The sequence below is a fragment of the Callithrix jacchus genome, chromosome 2, assembly GCF_049354715.1.
Source record: "Callithrix jacchus isolate 240 chromosome 2, calJac240_pri, whole genome shotgun sequence".
Taxonomy (NCBI): Eukaryota; Metazoa; Chordata; class Mammalia; order Primates; family Cebidae; genus Callithrix; species Callithrix jacchus.
Window position 1 is genome coordinate 134,422,049 of NC_133503.1, and position 17,700 is coordinate 134,439,748.

General features: G+C 39.3%; 2 protein-coding genes across 11 annotated transcripts in view; one reads left to right on the top strand and one right to left on the bottom strand.

Moving 5' to 3' along the window:
* F2RL2 (coagulation factor II thrombin receptor like 2) overlaps positions 1–9,486 on the top strand; it is a 40,459-nt gene extending 30,973 nt beyond the window's left edge. For 2 of the 3 annotated variants that reach the window (XM_054252168.2, XM_035291372.3), the window contains one exon: positions 6,387–9,486. In XM_054252168.2, coding sequence (XP_054108143.1) covers positions 6,389–7,450 — 1,062 coding nt within the window. In that variant the 5' untranslated portion in view covers positions 6,387–6,388 and the 3' untranslated portion in view covers positions 7,451–9,486. Of the gene's footprint in view, positions 1–1,685; positions 1,875–6,386 lie in introns of those variants that run through there. The other variant, XM_008991916.5, reaches the window with a different exon arrangement.
* The window catches only part of IQGAP2 (IQ motif containing GTPase activating protein 2), a 315,054-nt gene that overhangs the window by 95,988 nt on the left and 201,366 nt on the right, over positions 1–17,700 (bottom strand). For all 8 annotated transcript variants that reach the window (XM_002744847.6, XM_035291370.3, XM_035291369.3 and 5 more), the window contains one exon: positions 13,674–13,837. In XM_002744847.6, coding sequence (XP_002744893.2) covers positions 13,674–13,837 — 164 coding nt within the window. The remainder of the gene's footprint in view (positions 1–13,673; positions 13,838–17,700) is intronic.

A 17,700-nucleotide genomic window follows, 5' to 3' on the forward strand; every position in this document is an offset into this window, starting at 1 on the left:
CTGGTCTCAAACTCCTGAACTCAAGTGATCCTCCCCGCTCAGCCTCCCAAAGTGCTGGGATTAAGAGGAGTGAGCCACCACGCCCAGTCAAGTCTGCTTTTTCAGTAGTTCATCAGAACTCTGAAAATAGTAGCATATTTACAGGATGGCCACGCCTTGACTTCAGTTAAACAGCCAGGTTCAACGTAAGAGTTAAGAATGAATTAAATGACCAGAAACTAGGCCATGCGCAAATCAAGTCATAAATTCCTAAATTTAGATAACTCCCAGAAAAGTTCTAATTAAACAATAACAAAAAAATCCCTTTGTCAATATTTTATCGTTTTTAGTTCTGCAATATAATAGCATTCTATCTTAGTTTGTATGACCATATATTATTTAGTTTCGGTATTAAACACTGACCTTGACCCTAAAAATCTTAATCTGATGTAATTTAATCAAGATGTGAGAGGTTTCCACAGATCAATTGCTTCCTAGCTTATCCCTAGCCTTTAGGTCTCATGTGAAATTTGTATTTTCTAATTCTTTTTTTTTTTTTTTAAATTTTTTATTGGATTTTAGGTTTTGGGGTACATGAGCAGAGCATGCAAGACAGTTGCGTAGGTACACACATGGCAGTGTGCTTTGCTTTCCTTCTCCCCTTCACCCACATTTGGTATTTCTGTATTTTCTAATTCTTGCTGCATTTTGTAAGGAGCAGGCTATCGGGCTGTCAGGCTTCAAGTTTAAGTTTTATTAACTAATAATGCAGTTTTTTCATTAGTGTATATTAAGTCATACTCTACAGAATATAACAATTCATAAAAGCTTGTATGTGGTACAACAATGTGACTATACTTAATATTACTGGACTGTACATGTAATACTGGTTAAGCCAGTATATTTTATGTAATGCATATTTTACCACTATTAAAAAAATCTTATTGTAGACTTCTTCACCAGCACTCATGGAATAATTTTAATGAGCACTCCTCATTTTAATGATGTGCTACGATTTTAGTTTAATTGAACAATGCTGTTTGGGAGGTCTCCCCAGTTATCTGACTCTAAGAGTTATTGAATGGCTGCAAACACATCAAAATAAGGCAAAAAAAAAAAAAAAAAAAAAAAAGCCAGAACAAACCCTATTCTTATGCCCCAAAGAAAAAGGTCCACCACTCAAAAGCCAACTTCTGGCCAGGCACTGATGATAAATTCAAATCAATATGACATCGATGGAAAATGTTCAAAGTAATTGAGCACCCAATTTTAATTTCTTAAAAAATGTTTTCTTTCCATGATTACTTTAATTTATAATTTATGTAAGTAAGGTGTTTACGAAATAAGATTTGCAATAGCTGGGAAGATCCAGGAAAGGCTAATTTATTAAGTGGAAATTACACTCTGGAACTGCATTTTTAAAATGGATAAGAAATGAAATATGGGACAGATTCAAAACTTACTGCTGCTCAGCATCTGTTTTTGGGATAGTTCTGTAAAGTACTGGATAGTTTTGGCCATTCTTTGAATGCAAATATACTGGGGGAGAATTACAGCATTTATTCAGAATGGACTGTTAGGGGTGGGTAAGAGTTAAATGCCTTCCTCCAGGGATAACGTAACATGCTCAGAGGCTTGCCTGAGTCATGCTTACTGAAACACCCTTTTCCTACGGAGGACCAGGGCAAGTTTCTTGCCTGCACCGCACAGGAAAGAAAACTTCTATAGACAGAGGAAGGCTTCCATTTGCTGCTGACAGATGGAACTGAGGTGAAACTGCTCCATGATTTTACACATTTCATAACGTTCAAGAAACGGGACTCAGGTCATCAAAATGAAAGCCTTCATCTTTGCAGCTGCTGGCCTCCTGCTTCTGTTGCCCACTTGTCAGAGTGGTAAGCAATTTTCTCAGGGGGTAGGATGGAGATTCGGGTTTGTGTTCCAAATGAAGAGTCAACTGAACCTAGTTTTCTTTGTATCTCACACAAACGGCAAGCCCCAAAGGCAGTTTGATCTTTGTTATTAAAAGGTACAATCATGGAAATGAACATCTATAGTTCATTCACTCTATGCAAACCTAGTCGAAGACCAAGTGTTCTCTCCTGATGTTTAAAAATGTGTGGCATATTCGAGACATTAGATGTCTACAATTAAATAAGGAAGCAATTTTCTTTAAGAGATGTTTTGGTGTTTTTAAGAATATCTTCTGGTTAAGCAAAGATAGCACTTTTTCAAGGGATTAAAAAACATATCCTGTGTTTACACCTCTTGGTGAGATATAAATGGGAGAAACAAGAATACTGCCAGAAAGAGAAAATCATCTGCTTTCAATAGCTGGCAATGTTAGTAAGTCAGTTATTTCCAAAATGAATGACTGTTTTTGACTTTCAGCGGGGAGTTCTTCCCATCCTCATATATGATTTTTTAAATTTTAGAAATAAGGTCTCCCAAATACTATTATTAGCCTTGAATGTACTTTCCATTTCCCTATCACAATGTCAGCTTGAAACCTCCTGTTTTTCCCAAAAATAACAAATTTGAGATAGGTCTGTACCTGTTGCTCTTTGACTGCTAGGTCACACACTCCAGTCAACATTGTTAGGAGTGGGAGAGGCAAAGGGGCACAGCAAGGGAAACAAAACCAAACCCAACGCTTTCTAAAGGAATATTGCTTAAATCAACAGTTGGAATCCCTGAGTTGTTACAGAGAGCTCTAAGAGATTTTGTGGTGATTAGCAGTAAGTGCATGTGGGATTCATGAATACAGGAAGTGCAAGCTCTTCCTGGGAGTAGACTGGCCCATATTGTGAGCAGCAGAATTGCCAAAGAAACAAGGTTCTCAGGGGGTGGTGCCTTCAAGATGGTAGTAGGGTCTGATAGAGGTGAAAATGCCAGGCTCTGAAAGAAAGAAAGAGGCATTGAGTTTGCTTTTTCCATAGGGGTGGAGAGAAATGAGAAGCAAGAATCAAGCAAGCTTGTTCAACCTGACTTACTTTATTGTTGCTTTGGTTTGTTTGTTTTAGGCTTTTAGCAGCCTGATGTCATGGTTTTTAACTTCCTGTCTTTAGTGATAAACGGAAAAAAGGGATGAGGAAGGGGCTTTACTGGCTCAACCAGAAACAAACTATGAATCCATGACTGTATTCTCTCCCTTGGACACCCCTGAGAGACTGGAGTTCATGCCCTTTGGATTAGTTCTTCCAGGCCTTTTCCCAGTTTGAAAAACATTTCGGAAATATGATGCCCAATGGAAACCTTTATAAAGAGTTCAAATACATGAAAGAAAAATTAACAATGAGTACTATAGTACTATTTGTAAGAAAAACCAGTCTCTAAGGAATAAAGACTTATTTAAGTGGAACCAGATCTGGCATTCTTGTGGAAAATGGAATCATATCCATTTTTACACAAAACGCGGGCACGTTTAGCATGTCTGGAGACATAATGTCTTGCTCAATCTCAGAAATTTTCTGAAAACCAACAAACACACTTGGTTTTAATAGCTTCTTAAAATCAGATCCCGCAGGTGAATAACTTGTACAGCATGCTTTTCAGCCATCAGTCTCCAGCTTTGTGCCTATCTTTAAAGGCACTTCTCTTTGGGCGATGTCAAATGCAAGAACTTTTCTAAAATGCTAAAGTGAGAAGGGTTTGTGTGACTAAACTAAACTCAAGTATCATACAACATACCTTCAAAGATCACCTCTAAATACAGGCACAGAGGAATGCTGCCTCCCACATTTTTCTTTTCTTTTCTTTTTTTTTTTGAGACGGAGTTTCGCTCTTGTTACCCAGACTGGAGTCCAATGGCACGATCTCGGCTCACCGCAACCTCCGCCTCCTGGGTTCAGGCAATTCTCCTGCCTCTGCCTCCTGAGTAGCTGGGATTACAGGCACGCGCCACCATGCCCAGCTAATTTTTGTATTTTTAGTAGAGACGGGGTTTCACCATGTTGACCAGGATGGTCTCGATCTCTTGACCTTGTGATCCACCCACCTCGGCCTCCCAAAGTGCTGGGATTACAGGCATGAGCCACGACGCCCGTCTAATCTATCTTTTCTTAAATGACACCTGATCACCTTCATACTGGAAGTTATCAGGCCACACCTATTGTACACAGTGAATTCAGCTTGTGCAATCTCAGGATTATGCAGGAGGTTTCCATTTCATCCCGGAGCTAACTGCTAGAGATTAAAGCAGGAAGAGAAACTGGCTCTGAATGAAAAACAGGTTACTAAACACTAACTTCAAGTATTCAATGAGGAGGAATTCTGAGGCCTTGGGACAAAACGCAACAGGCACAGTACTGGATATAAATTGAAATATAATATATTTGGCATAAAATATAATATGTCCATATAAATTTGCATAAAAGTCCATCTTAAAGGTAACATCAGAAATCTTAGTCTATTTTCTATACATGTGAAAGATTTACAAATAAATTACATACTAATAAATCTTCAGGTTTGAGCTTCAAGATTTTGTTTTTGAAATTGTAGGAATTAGGATTATTAACATCAACGTGCCAAGTAACACCAAATAATTATAGCAGATAGTTGATGTGTTTCCATCTTTAAAAAAGTTTATTTCCAACTTCTTAGGTCCTCATACCGATTTCATCTTCTGATTTTCCCTCCTTTGTTTCCTCTTCTCTTAAAATCTGTCATTTCCCCTAAAATCCACCTTTGGATTCTTTTTTCTCAGAACTCTCCCTAGGCCATCTCAACCACTCCCACTAAATTAAACTAGTAAACCATGCCTCTAATTTGGGCTCCTGGAATTTTGGACCCACATACAGTCTTCTAACCAGTTGCTGGACATTTCACATACTAATATTCCACAAGCAATTCATCCTCAGTAAGACTAAAAACAGACTGTAGCTTCCCCTCCATCCTGCCCCCTTGTCTCTTCCTCGGACTCAATTAATGGCATCCTCTCCCTCCAAGACATCTAGAGAGAAACCTGAGTCGGTATTGCCTCCTGCCCCTCCCTCACTGTACCCCAAAGCCAATCAGTCACCAAGTCCCTCTGAGCCACCATCAGAGTCTCAGGTGTTTGCTGTTGCCTTTCCATGACCAATGCTCTAGCTCAGCAACTCACTAAGCTATGGATGACAGTAGCCTCCAAATCAGGCCCCCTTGCCTCTAATTTCTTACCTTTTCAATCTATTCTCTATGCTGTCACCTAAGTCATCTTAAAAACAAGTCAAAATCATGGCTATATTAGTTTCCTATTGCTGCTATATCAAATTATCACAAATTGAGTGGCTTAAAACAACAGATTATCTTGTATTTCTGGAGATCAGAGGTCAAAATCAAGACTGTTGGTGGAGTTGTGTTCATTCTGGAGGCTCTAGGAGAGAATCTGCTATCTTGCTTTTTTCAGCTTCTAGAAGCTGCCTGCATTCCTTGGCTTATTACCCTTTCTTCCATCTTCAAAGCCAGCAGCATAGCATCTTCAAATCTCTAACTTAAAGCCTTTACCTTCCCCTTATATGGACTCTTATGATTATATTGGGCCCACCTAGGCGATCCAGGAAAACCTCAATTTAAGATCCTTAATTAAATTACATCTGCAAAGCCCCTTTTGCTAGGTAAAGGAACATACTCGTAGGTTTCAGGAATTAGCAGGTAGAATCTTTGGGGAGTTGTTATGCTGCCTAACACAATGGTCACTCCTGTGTTCAAAATTGTGTGTGCAACCCCAGCATCTATGAACAGGCATGATTTCTTAGGACAGTTTAGAGGCCCTCCATTAATTTAGCTGTCACCCACTCTTTCAATTTCCTTTCTCAGCTGCACCTTATTAGCATGAGACAATGCATTTTTATACATCTTCTCCACTAGTAGAGTTACTTACAGATAGAAATGGAGTTTATTTAAAACTTTACACCACTGACATGTAAGTGTACAATAACAATTTGCTAAATCAACTTATCTGGCATTCCCAGATCCTCTACTAGCCCATACTATGCTGCTGCCCATTCATCATTGGCAGAATCTTACTCATTAAATTTCATCTTTTTATGAAACTTGCTCGTCTTTGCTCAAGTTCATCTTTTCCTTGACATTTTGCTCAAACACCTGAATCTATTAAGTATTGTCTGAATGCCTGTATGGTCAACATGCCTATAATGTTCCAATGTGCTATTTTTGTTTCTTCCAGCAGTATTATAAACGCCTTACACACAATGAGCGATCATTTAGTTTTTGTTTCTGCATGAGATAGTGTTGTCCTGGAGCATATGACATGTATTAAGTATATGCTTGTTGAGTGCCTAATCTATGATTTTTAAAAATAAAAATGATCTTAAATTCTATAATCACAGAAATTACACAGCATGAAACACATTGTTTTCTTTTCTCTTGAATCATAAATATATGTGAATACTTCCTTTCAATTACAGGCATGGAAAATGATACAAACAACTTGGCAAAGCCAATCTTATCTGTTAAGACCTTTCGTGGAGCTCCCCCAGAATCTTTTGAAGAGTTCCCCTCTTCTGCCTTAGAAGGCTGGACAGGACCCACCATTACTGTAAGAATTAAGTGCCCTGAAGAAAGTGCTTCACATCTCCACGTGAAAAATGCTACTATGGGGTACCTCACCAGCTCCTTAAGTACCAAACTGATACCTGCCATCTACCTTCTGGTGTTTGTAGTTGGTGTGCCAGCCAACGCTGTGACCCTGTGGATGCTTGTCTTCAGGACCAGATCCATCTGTACGACCGTATTCTACACCAACCTGGCCATTGCAGATTTTCTTTTTTGTATCACATTGCCCTTTAAGATAGCTTACCATCTTAATGGGAACAACTGGGTATTTGGAGAGGTCCTGTGCCGGGCCACCACGGTCATCTTCTATGGCAACATGTACTGCTCCATTCTGCTCCTTGCCTGCATCAGTATCAGCCGCTATCTGGCCATCGTCCATCCTTTCACCTACCGGGGACTGCCCAAGCACACCTATGCCTTGCTAACATGTGGACTGGTGTGGGCAATAGTTTTCTTATATATGTTGCCATTTTTCATCCTGAAGCAGGAATATTATCTTGTTCAGCCAGACATCACCACCTGCCATGATGTTCACAACACATGTGAGTCCTCGTCTCCCTTCCAACTCTACTACTTCATCTCCTTGGCGTTCTTTGGATTCTTAATTCCATTTGTGGTTATCATCTACTGCTACACAGCCATCATCCGGACACTTAATGCATATGATCATAGATGGCTGTGGTATGTTAAAGTGACTCTCCTCATCCTTGCGATTTTTACCATTTGTTTTGCTCCAAGCAATATTATACTTATTATTCACCATGCCAACTACTACAACAACAATACTGATGGCTTCTATTTTATATATCTCATAGCTTTGTGCCTGGGCAGCCTGAATAGTTGCTTAGATCCATTCCTTTATTTTCTCATGTCAAAAATCAGTAATCACTCCACTGCTTACCTTACGAAATGCTGAAACCATCTTAGAGAAAAAGGACAGCCATCACAGAGAATGTTTGTTTTCACAGACATCTGTTTTCATGGACAACATATGCATAGTGCAAGAAGCTCCATTTCTGAGCTCCTAAGAAATATGCTTCAAAGGTCAAACATTACAAAAGCATCAGTAAAAAAATTTTCTTTTAGACTGAGTCTCCTCTGTTGCCCAGACTAAGTGCAGTGGTGCTATCTTGGCACATGGCAATCTCTGCCTCCTGGGTCAGCCTCCCAAGTAGCTGGGATTACCGACATACATGCCCAGCTAATTTTTGTATTTTTATTAGAGACAGGGTGTCATCATGTTGGCCAGGCTGCTCTCTAACTCCTGACCTCAAGTGATCGCCTGCCTTGGCCTCCCAAAGTGCTGAGATTAGAGGCGTGAGCCACCACGCCGACCAGCATTAGTCATTTTTAAAAACACTTTATCAGTATTTTAAAAATGTTAATACAGGAGAAAAGATATCACAACTCTTTATGGAAAACGACATTTCCATTTACCTTATTGTAACTTTAAGCTCTTTAAATCTCCATCTTCCCTATTTCTGTGAGTGGTACTGCCATCCTTGAAATATGACATCATTTTTTATTCTTTGGTCTCTTTTGACTCTCATGCTGATGGCTGCCTCATCAACTGGCTCTATCTTTGCAGGGTCCCTCACCATGATCCTTTATCTAGCTCCACCTTTACCTTCTTTTTTCTTTCTTTCTTTTTAAATAGAGACAGGGTCTCACTTTGTTACCTGGCTGAAGTGCAGTGATCATAGCTCTCTTCAGCCTTCAACTCCTGGACTCAAGCAATCCTCCTGCCTCAGCCTCCCAAGTAGCTAGGACTACAGGCATGCACCAACATACCCAATGAATTTTATTTTTTATCTTTTGCAGAGATGGGGTCTCATTGTTTCCCAGGCTGGTCTTGAACTTCTGGTCTCAAGCGATCTTCCCATCTCAGCCTTTCAAAGTGCTGGGACTACAGACATGAGCCACCATGCCCAGCCCACCTCTGCCTTCTAACCATTCTCTCCACTGCCAGCCTACGCTCCATTTCACAGGTCCCGCCAGATTAATCTTCCTTGGATATCAGTACTAAAACACCTCTACTAACTCCACTGCTTCTATAATAAATCATAAATCTTTAGCCTGGCATTCAAGGCTAACTTGCTAATCCAACTTCCCGTTAAATCTTGCTTGTGATGAGTAGGCACCAACCAAACCTCTTGCTCTGCTATTTCTCCATGTTGCCTCAGACTGAAAAGCTAGTCCTGACATCTTTGCCTTAATTCTGTCCATTTCTGAAGTCCTCGAAGAACCATTCTTCCCTGATTCTCAGGCCAGCATTGTCATCTTTCTTATCTGTACTTCCAAAGCACTTTTGCACACTTTTTATTATGGCATCTATATATAGTTCATTTATATTTAAATTTTTTAATTCCATGAACAATCAAACACCATGGATAATGGAGAAGGTGCTCATCCTCTCCCTTCCTTGAACTTCTGGGTGATGCCAGGCCCAAGTCTCTGTGGGGCCCAGCTCTATGCTTTGCGTTCTGTGTGGCCGAATGAATTTAAAAAATCTCAAAGCAGCTAAAAAGCCCATTGACTTCATACTGAAAAAGCAACATACTGTGATGACATGGGATGGTATCATTTCAGGTTGAGTATATAAAAAAGTAAGGAAGCTAAACTAAGACTATACTCACAGGCCATTTAGAAGTTTAAAATAACGCCTCCACTATTTTTTTTTCTTAAGCATAGCTTTTAATGGGGAAATGGAATTTTGTTGTTAAAACCCATTATATTACAGTAAGTAAATGACCATTTTTCCCTTAACTCAGTGATTAGACAGGAGGGAAGATACTAGTGGCGATGAATGAATGGTAGTAGTGAATATAAATGGGGTTGAGGAAACTTTAAGCATAAAGGATTGCTGAGATGAATTTACAAGTCTGTAGGAATCTGCCTTGAGTGTACATTTTGTAATGACCAACAAAACAATAAAAAACAATTTTAAATGCATATTTTTAAATGTGTAGAGTTTTTTATTTCATTGGACTAAGGTAAGAAGGGTCCACATGAAGACCCTTTATGTGTGTGGTTATGCAAAGAGCAAAAATCAGGTAAACACTAAAGTGAGAATGAAAAACAAATCTAAAGTAAGTTTCAAGATGATAAAAACTTCAATGAAAGGAACTGACTTCTGAAAATTAAGTCATCAATTATAATACAGTTTTACCTAGGGAAAAAAACACAGTAGTATTTGTTAAAAGCACACAATTTTTATGGTATATACAAGGAGCAAAACAGAACTTTTTGGTAGGGTATAATCCTTAACATTCACAAGCAAAGCCTTCAATTGTAAAATAGCACACAACCCAGTGAACAGACATAGAAAAAGTGTTCTACTCTGCTAATTTATTCAAGTCTTTTTCTAAGAGGCAAAAGGAATTTGAAGGCTACACAAAGTTATACTTGAAATACTGCTAAAGAGAACCAAAAATCCTCACCAACTTCCATCACTGTCCTCAGTCTTTGATAAAACTGAGCATCCATTCTATGAAGATATTACCCATTGTGACCATTAATAGCTATATGCTTTGCCACAAATTTTACTTATACTGATAGTGTCAGCAATATAATTTTCTCCTCCTATTTTCCAAGGCCAGACCTTGCGAAGGCCAAGGAACAGAAATACCATTATAAACACACAACTGGAAACTTCCAGGATAAAATAGTAGAGGATGCTGAATGTGGTGGCTTGTGCCTATAATTCCAGCTTTTTGAGAGGCTGAGGTGTGAGGATCACTTGAGCCCAGGAGTTTGAGACCAGTCTGGGCAACATAGCAAGATCCCATCTCCAAAAAACCAAAAAAAAAGCAGAGGTTAAAAACAAACATAAAGACACTGCCGAACAATAGAATTAGATTTTTCCAGAGAAAAAGAACAGGCTGAGAAATCAAGAAACAGAGAAAGAAAACTTTGCTTAAAAACAGGAATTTAATCAAATATGATTTATTGCACAGATGTGCAGTGTTTTAAATCTGTTAGCAACTGTCAGTATATTTCAAAACCCCTAATTATATAGGCTAAAAGTGGTATAATGCCTGAACTAGAACCCAGATCCCTAGGCTCCATATTAATGTTCTCATCATACCATGCAAGCTATACCTTCTACACCTAGAAAGGGTGCCTGACACAGAGCTGGCATGGTGTGGGCACTCAAAGGCTTCTTTCAAAGGACTCCTGTGGAGTTCCATCTCAATCTAGATTGGAATGCCCAGTCTAGAGGAGACCTATACTGCCTGCCTATGGAAAGGCCTTGGGTTTGTGGAGTCAGGCTCACCTCGAAGACAGATCTGTGTCTCTGTTTGTTCTCAGAAGACCCCGACTTTGATGTGTGAACAGAGCAGACCCTATGTCTAGTAAGGACCTTGAGGCCAGGTGCGGTGGCTCACACCTGTAATCCCAGCACTTTGGGAGGCCGAGGCAGGCAGATCACCTGAGGTCAGGAGTTAAGACCAGCCTGGCCAACATGGTGAAACCCTGTCTCTACAAAAATACAAAAATTAGTTGAGCATGATGGCATGTGCCTGTAATCCCTGCTACTCAGGAGGCTGAGACAGGACAATCAGTTGAACCTGGGAGGCAGCGGGTGCAGTGAGCTGAGATGGTGCCATTGCACTCCACCCTGGGCAACTGAGCAAGACTCCATCTCAAAAAAAAAAAAATCCTTGAGATATTGACATCACTCACCTCTTACTTGGGAGGCAGCCATAGGTGCCCATAATAATACTAGCTACATTATTTAACATTATTTAAGTCCTTTTTTTGGTGCCAGGCTCCATGCTAAATGCTATAGCTACACACACATGTGCACATAGTCTTAATTATTAGTACATATAGTTATATATTGATATATACTTACATATTGTATATTTGCATTGAACCCTTACCATAATTCTTTAAGACAGGTACTATTATTCCAATTTTATACGTGGAAAAATAGAGAGATTTGGTGACTTGACCAAGGTTGTATAACTAATCTGTGGCAAAGCCAGGATTTGAATGATGTCTGTCTTCAAAGCAAATAACTTTGTTTTGCTTTTAAGTTTATCATGTGCCATGGTCACAGACACCTAAGTGGAAGCAGCAAGGTAGAAGCCCACTCTCCTCCTCCTGGGGTGTGCGGACACCAGACTTGGGTGAGTCTTCACTCTACCCCTCACTGGCTATACCTTGGCCAGGCATTCGCCCCAAGCCTCAGGCTCATTCACATCAGATGAGACAGCACCCATTCCACAGCTGGTATGAGGCTTAAATGAGAAAGACTGATGTGACTGGGGGCACTTGGCAAAGTTCAGAGGGTCAGGAAATGCCACCACCCTTCTGGTCAGAAGGCTGGCAGTGCAGAGGGCACACCATGGGGGTTACCTTCCTCTACCTTCAGTGAGGCAATGGAGTAGTGAGGACAGGATTTACAATGCTTTTTAAGAGTTTAGCAACAGTAATTATGTAATATATACACTCCTTAAAAAATTTAAAAATCCAAGCAGTACAAAAACAGAGTGAAAAAGAAATCACCCATCTATACTAGCCTTCTAGATCACCTTCCAAAAGGTATCCTCCCTCCAGAAATACTTTAGACACATATAAGAGTGTGTGTGCCCCTCCCCACAATACACATACAAGTCTGTACTCCATTTATATCCACATCACAGCATGATTCTTTTGCTTAACAACATTTAGGTTGGTTTTGGTGTTTTGTTATTGCAAACAAAGCTGCAATAAACATCTTTTCCCATCTGTCTTAATACATAATTATAATGTTTCTGAATCAGAGAGACCTGAGCTGTAGTCTCAGGATTAATTACCTTTTAGAAACTTTTATTTTATTTTATTTATTTTTGAGACAGAGCCTTGCTATGTTGACCAGGCTAGGAGTGCAATGGTGTGATCTCTGCTCGCTGCAACCTCTACCTTCTTGGTTCAAGAGACTCTTGTGCCTCAACCTCCCAAGTAGCTGGGATTATAGGTGTGTACCACCACACCTGCTAATTTTGTATTTTTTTTTTTTTTTTTTTTTTTACTAGAAATAGGGTTTCGCCATGTTTGCCAGGCTGGTTTCAAACTCCTGGCCTGAAGTGATCTACCCGCCTTGGCCTCCCAAAGTGCTGGGATTACAGGCGTAAGCTACTGTGCCCGGCCACATCTTAGATAGCTTTCAACAAGTTACTTAATCTTGGTCGCATTATGTGTAAGATGGCAATAATGATGGTAAAATGATTCAGAGGGCTGTTATGAATTGTTGTGATGATTAAATGAGATGATACACGAGTATCTAATATCATGCCTGGCTAATAGTAGGTTCTCAATAAATGTTTGCATTAACCAAGGATGTTTTTCTTGTTTGGAATGACACAGTTCCTAGGTTCTAAAGACCTAGACATAGGAGATAACCACCCTTTAAGTTGGGTTTGTACCTGAAGACATGGCAGCTGTAAGTGGCTAGGTCTGGGTGGCATCACTTTCACTCTTAGGTGACAGATCATATCAGCCTCACCACTAAGCCCACTTGCCTTAACACAGAGCCAGTCTTTGTGGGGCTCCTTATAATAGCGGTATAAGCTCTGTACTCAGAAAAAGCTACCACTCTTCAAGAGGACAGATCCTGCTCTACCTCCACACCTTCTCTTAGGCTTCTAGTCCCCCACAATCTCAGACATCTATGAATCACTCTGAGTATCTCTCATTTGGATACTTTGCACACCCTTATCTTTACTATCACTTAACTGTTCTGTGTGACAATGCCCACTACCTCAATCAGTTTCTAAGCATTTTGAAGATAAGGTCAGAGAATATTCAAATGGTATTATGTGTCCCTCTGTATCCCCATCTTCTCTACCAGAAGCTATGTGCGCATAGTATCTACTCAGGAAATAGCCAATGAATTGAACTCTGAACAAGAACTCACCTACAACTGAGTTTTTAGTCGAAGAATTGAAGCAATAAATAGCTCCGGAGCTAGTTTCCCCCTAATGTTTGGTACCAGAAAAATGACAGCTCTATTATTTTCATTCTGATTCACAGGTAATTGTTGGGACAAGAAGCTCATGAGATTTAAGGTAAATGGGTCAAATCCTCCCTCCTTCCCCAACCCTGCCACCCAGCCTGCAAAATTTAAAAGAAACAGATATACTAAAACTTACCCCGAGTTTCTGTGATTTAGCATGGTATAAAACATCCTGGTAGTGCTGGGCATGGGCTGGGTCCACATCACTAATATTTGCAGTAGGTAACAGCAAAGTTTCTAAAGTCCTTGAAGGATTCCCTTCATCAATAGCTTCATTGATGTACCCTACAGCTACAATTCCTAGAAAATGAAGAACAAGTTTTCCTTTTAAGTCACAGTACATTATAACTTTTCTAGTATCACCTATTGTAAAAGGCTAATAAATCATTAGAGAAAAGCTGTAGGATGCAAGATCCAGGACAAAACCAATTATGTTTTTATATACTTATAATAAGCAATCTGAAAATAAAGAACACATTCAATTCATAATAGAGTTTAACTACAAATACATTATAAGTATAAACAGAACAAATATTTAGATATAATTTAATGAAAGAAACACAAGACATGTACACTGAAAACTATAAAACACCATGGGAAAAAACTTAAAGACAAATAAATGAAAAGATAGCCCATATTCATGAATTGGAATATTTAATATTGTTAAGATGGTAATACTCCTTAAATTGATCTACAGATTCAATGCAACTTAGCCTCCTGAGTAGCTGGGACTACAGGCAGTGCCACCATGCCCAGCTAATTTTTTTTCTTTTTTGAGATGAAGTTTCACTCTTGTTGCCCACATTGGAGTGCAATGGTGTGATCTTGGCTCATGCAATCTCTGCCTCCCAGGTTCAAGTGATTCTCCAGCCTCAGCTTCCTGAGTAGCTGAGATTACAGGTGCCCACCACCATACCTGGCTAATTTTTGTACTTTTAGTAGAGACAGGGTTTTACCACGTTGGCCAGGCTGGTCTCAAACTCCTGACCTCAGGTAATCTACCCACTTCAGCCTCCTTAAGTACTGGAATTACAGGCGTGAGCCACTGTGCCAGCCATGGGTAATTTTTGTATTTTTAGTAGAGTCAGGCCTTCATCATGTTGGCCAGGCTGGTCTCAAACTCCTGGCCTCAAGTGATTCACCCATCTTAGCCTCCCACAGTGCTGGATTACAGGTGTGAGCCACCATGCCCCACCCCAGCTGCTGTTTTTTAAAAACAGAAATGGACAAGCTGATTCTAAATCTCATTTGGAAGTGCAAGGAACTAAGAATAACCAATAATCCGATCTTGAACAAAGAACAAAGTTAATGGACTTTTCCCAGTTTTAAAACTTTCTAAAAGGCTACAGTGATCAATACTAAGGATAAACATATAGATCAATGGAATGGAAATTGAGAGCATGGAATAAAACCCTTACATTTATGGTCAATTGATTTCTGACAAAAGTGCAAAGACAAATCAATGGGTAAAGTATAACAGTCTTTATAACAAATGGTGCCAGGATGACCGGACATCCACATGAATAAAGTTCAACTTCTACTTCATACTACACCAAAAATTAACCCAAAATGGATCACAGACCTAAATGTAAAAGCTAAAACCAAGTATCTTTTAGAAGGAAACTTAGGAGTAAATCTTTGTGATCTTGGGTTAGGTAATTATTTTTTAGCTGTGCTGCCAAAAGCATAAAACAAAATGTAAATGGGACTATCAAAATTAAACCTTTTGTGCTTCAAAAGGACACCATAAAAAAAGGGAAAAGATAATGTAAGAAATAAAAAAAAATTGCAAATTCTGTATCTAATAAAAGATATGAATATGTGTATATGAATATACAAAGAACAGTTACAACTCAACAAGATAAATAACCCAATTTAAAATTGGCAAAAGACTTGAATAGACATTTCTTTAAAGAAGATGTATGAAGGGAAAATAAACACATGAAAAGATCCTCAGAATCATTAGTCACTAGGAAAATGCAAATCCAAATCACAATATGATACCATTTCACACCCACTAGGATGGCTGAAATAAAAAAGACTGTAACAGTGTTGGTCAGAATGTAGAGAAACTGAAACATCATACACTGCTGGTGGCAATGAAACTGATGTAATCACCTTGGAAAATAGTTTGGTAGTACCTTAAAATATTAAGCATAGAATTAGGTTTAATAATCTGAATATAAGTTATGTGAATCCAGCAATTCTTCTCATGTTCAACTGATTACTGGATAAATAAAAAGTAAATCCATAGATTGAAATATTCTCTGACCTAGAAAGGAATCTGAAGTGTATCAATATATGACACATGTGGAAGAACCTTGAAAACATTAAGTAAAAAAGGGCAGACACAGAAGACCACATATTACAGAATTTCATTTATATGAAATATCTGGAATAGGCAAATCCATTGAAACGAAATACATTAGTGGTGGCCAGGGCATGGGAGGAGGTGGAGAGAGAGTGACTGCTAATGGGAATGGAATTTCTTTTGGACTAATGAAAATGTGCTGAGTTTAGAATATTTTGGTGATGATTGTATACTTTTTGAATAGATAAAAATCACTGTACAGTTTAAAAGGGTGAATTTTATGTTATATAAATTATATCTCAATAAAGCTAATTTTTTTTTTTTTGAGACAGAGTCTCACTCTGTCACCAGGTGCCAGGCTGGAGTGCAGTGGCGTGATCTTGGCTCACTGCAATCTCCGCCTTCTGGATTCAAGCAATTCTCCTGCCTCAGCTTCCCAAGTAGCTGGGACTACAGGTGCATGCCACCATGCCCAGCTAATTTTTGTATTTTTTGTAGAGACGGGGTTTCACTATGTTGGCCAGGATGGTCTCAATCTCTTGACCTCGTGATCCACCCACCTCAGCCTCCCAAAGTGCTGGGATTATAGGCATGAACCACCATGCCCGACTAATAAAGCTAATTATTAAAAAGGGGGCATAACTTTGTGCAGAGGCAGCAGCAGGGATGGTTATTTCTAGTGTAACCCTCACTTAGATGTTAGATAGTAATGCCAAGATATTTGCTGATGGAATCACAGAATACCAGAGCTCGAAGAATTTAATGTAGAGATACACTGAAAAGAAACCAAAGTAGAGAGGTTTAGATAAACATTTTATTTTTTGGGTAACTCTACTTCACCACTTCATAAAGGATGTCAAAATAGAGATAGTTCAAAAGTAAGCAATTCCCTACAGTGTTAATGAAGAGTAAGTTTCAAGGTCAATGCAGTCCAGTACTATCCAATGGAACTTTCTATGATGATGGAAATATTCTGTACCTGTGCTGTTCAATATGGTAGCCATTAGCCACATGTAACTGTTGAGCACTTAAAATGTGGCTAGTATAACTGAAAAACTGATTTTTAAATTTAGTTCTAATTAATTTAAATTTAAATAGCCACATGTGGCTAGGAAATGTAGGTAGGCTCTATGGAAATAAAGTCAGGCATGTTCTGGGATACTTTCGTGGTTGAAATATGGGTAATTGATTTCATACATTGTTTATATAATACCAGGTGGTAAAACATTCATGGATGTACCAAAGAATGAATAAGTGCATCCTCCAATTTAATTTTCTACCATCTCTAATACACCAAAGGATCTTAGAATATAGACTATGGGGCCAGGCACAGTGACTCACGCCTATAAGCCCAGGACTTTGAAAGGCCAATGTGGGCAAATCACTTGGGGCCAGGAGTTTGAGACCAGACTGGCCAACATGATGAAGCTCTGTCTCTACTAAAAATACAAAAATTGGCCAGGCAAAGTGGCGCATGCCTGTAATTCCAGCACTCTGGGAGGCTGACATGGGTGGATCACTTGAGATCAGGAGTTCAAGACCAGAGAATTGCTTGAATCTGGGATGTGGAGGTTGCAGTGAGCCAAGATTGCGCCACTGCACTACAGCCTGGGTGACAAGAGCGAAACTCCATCTCAAAAAAAAAAAAAAAAATAGCCAGGCATGGTGGTGCACACCTGTAATCTCAGTTACTTGGGAGGCTGAGGCAGGAGAATTGTTTTAATCCAGGAGGTGGAGGTTGCAGTGAGCCAAGATTGTGCCACTGCACTCTAGCCTGGGTGACAGAGTAAGACTCCACCTCAAAAAAATGTATATATATACATGTATAGACTATAGGATTCACAAATGAAAA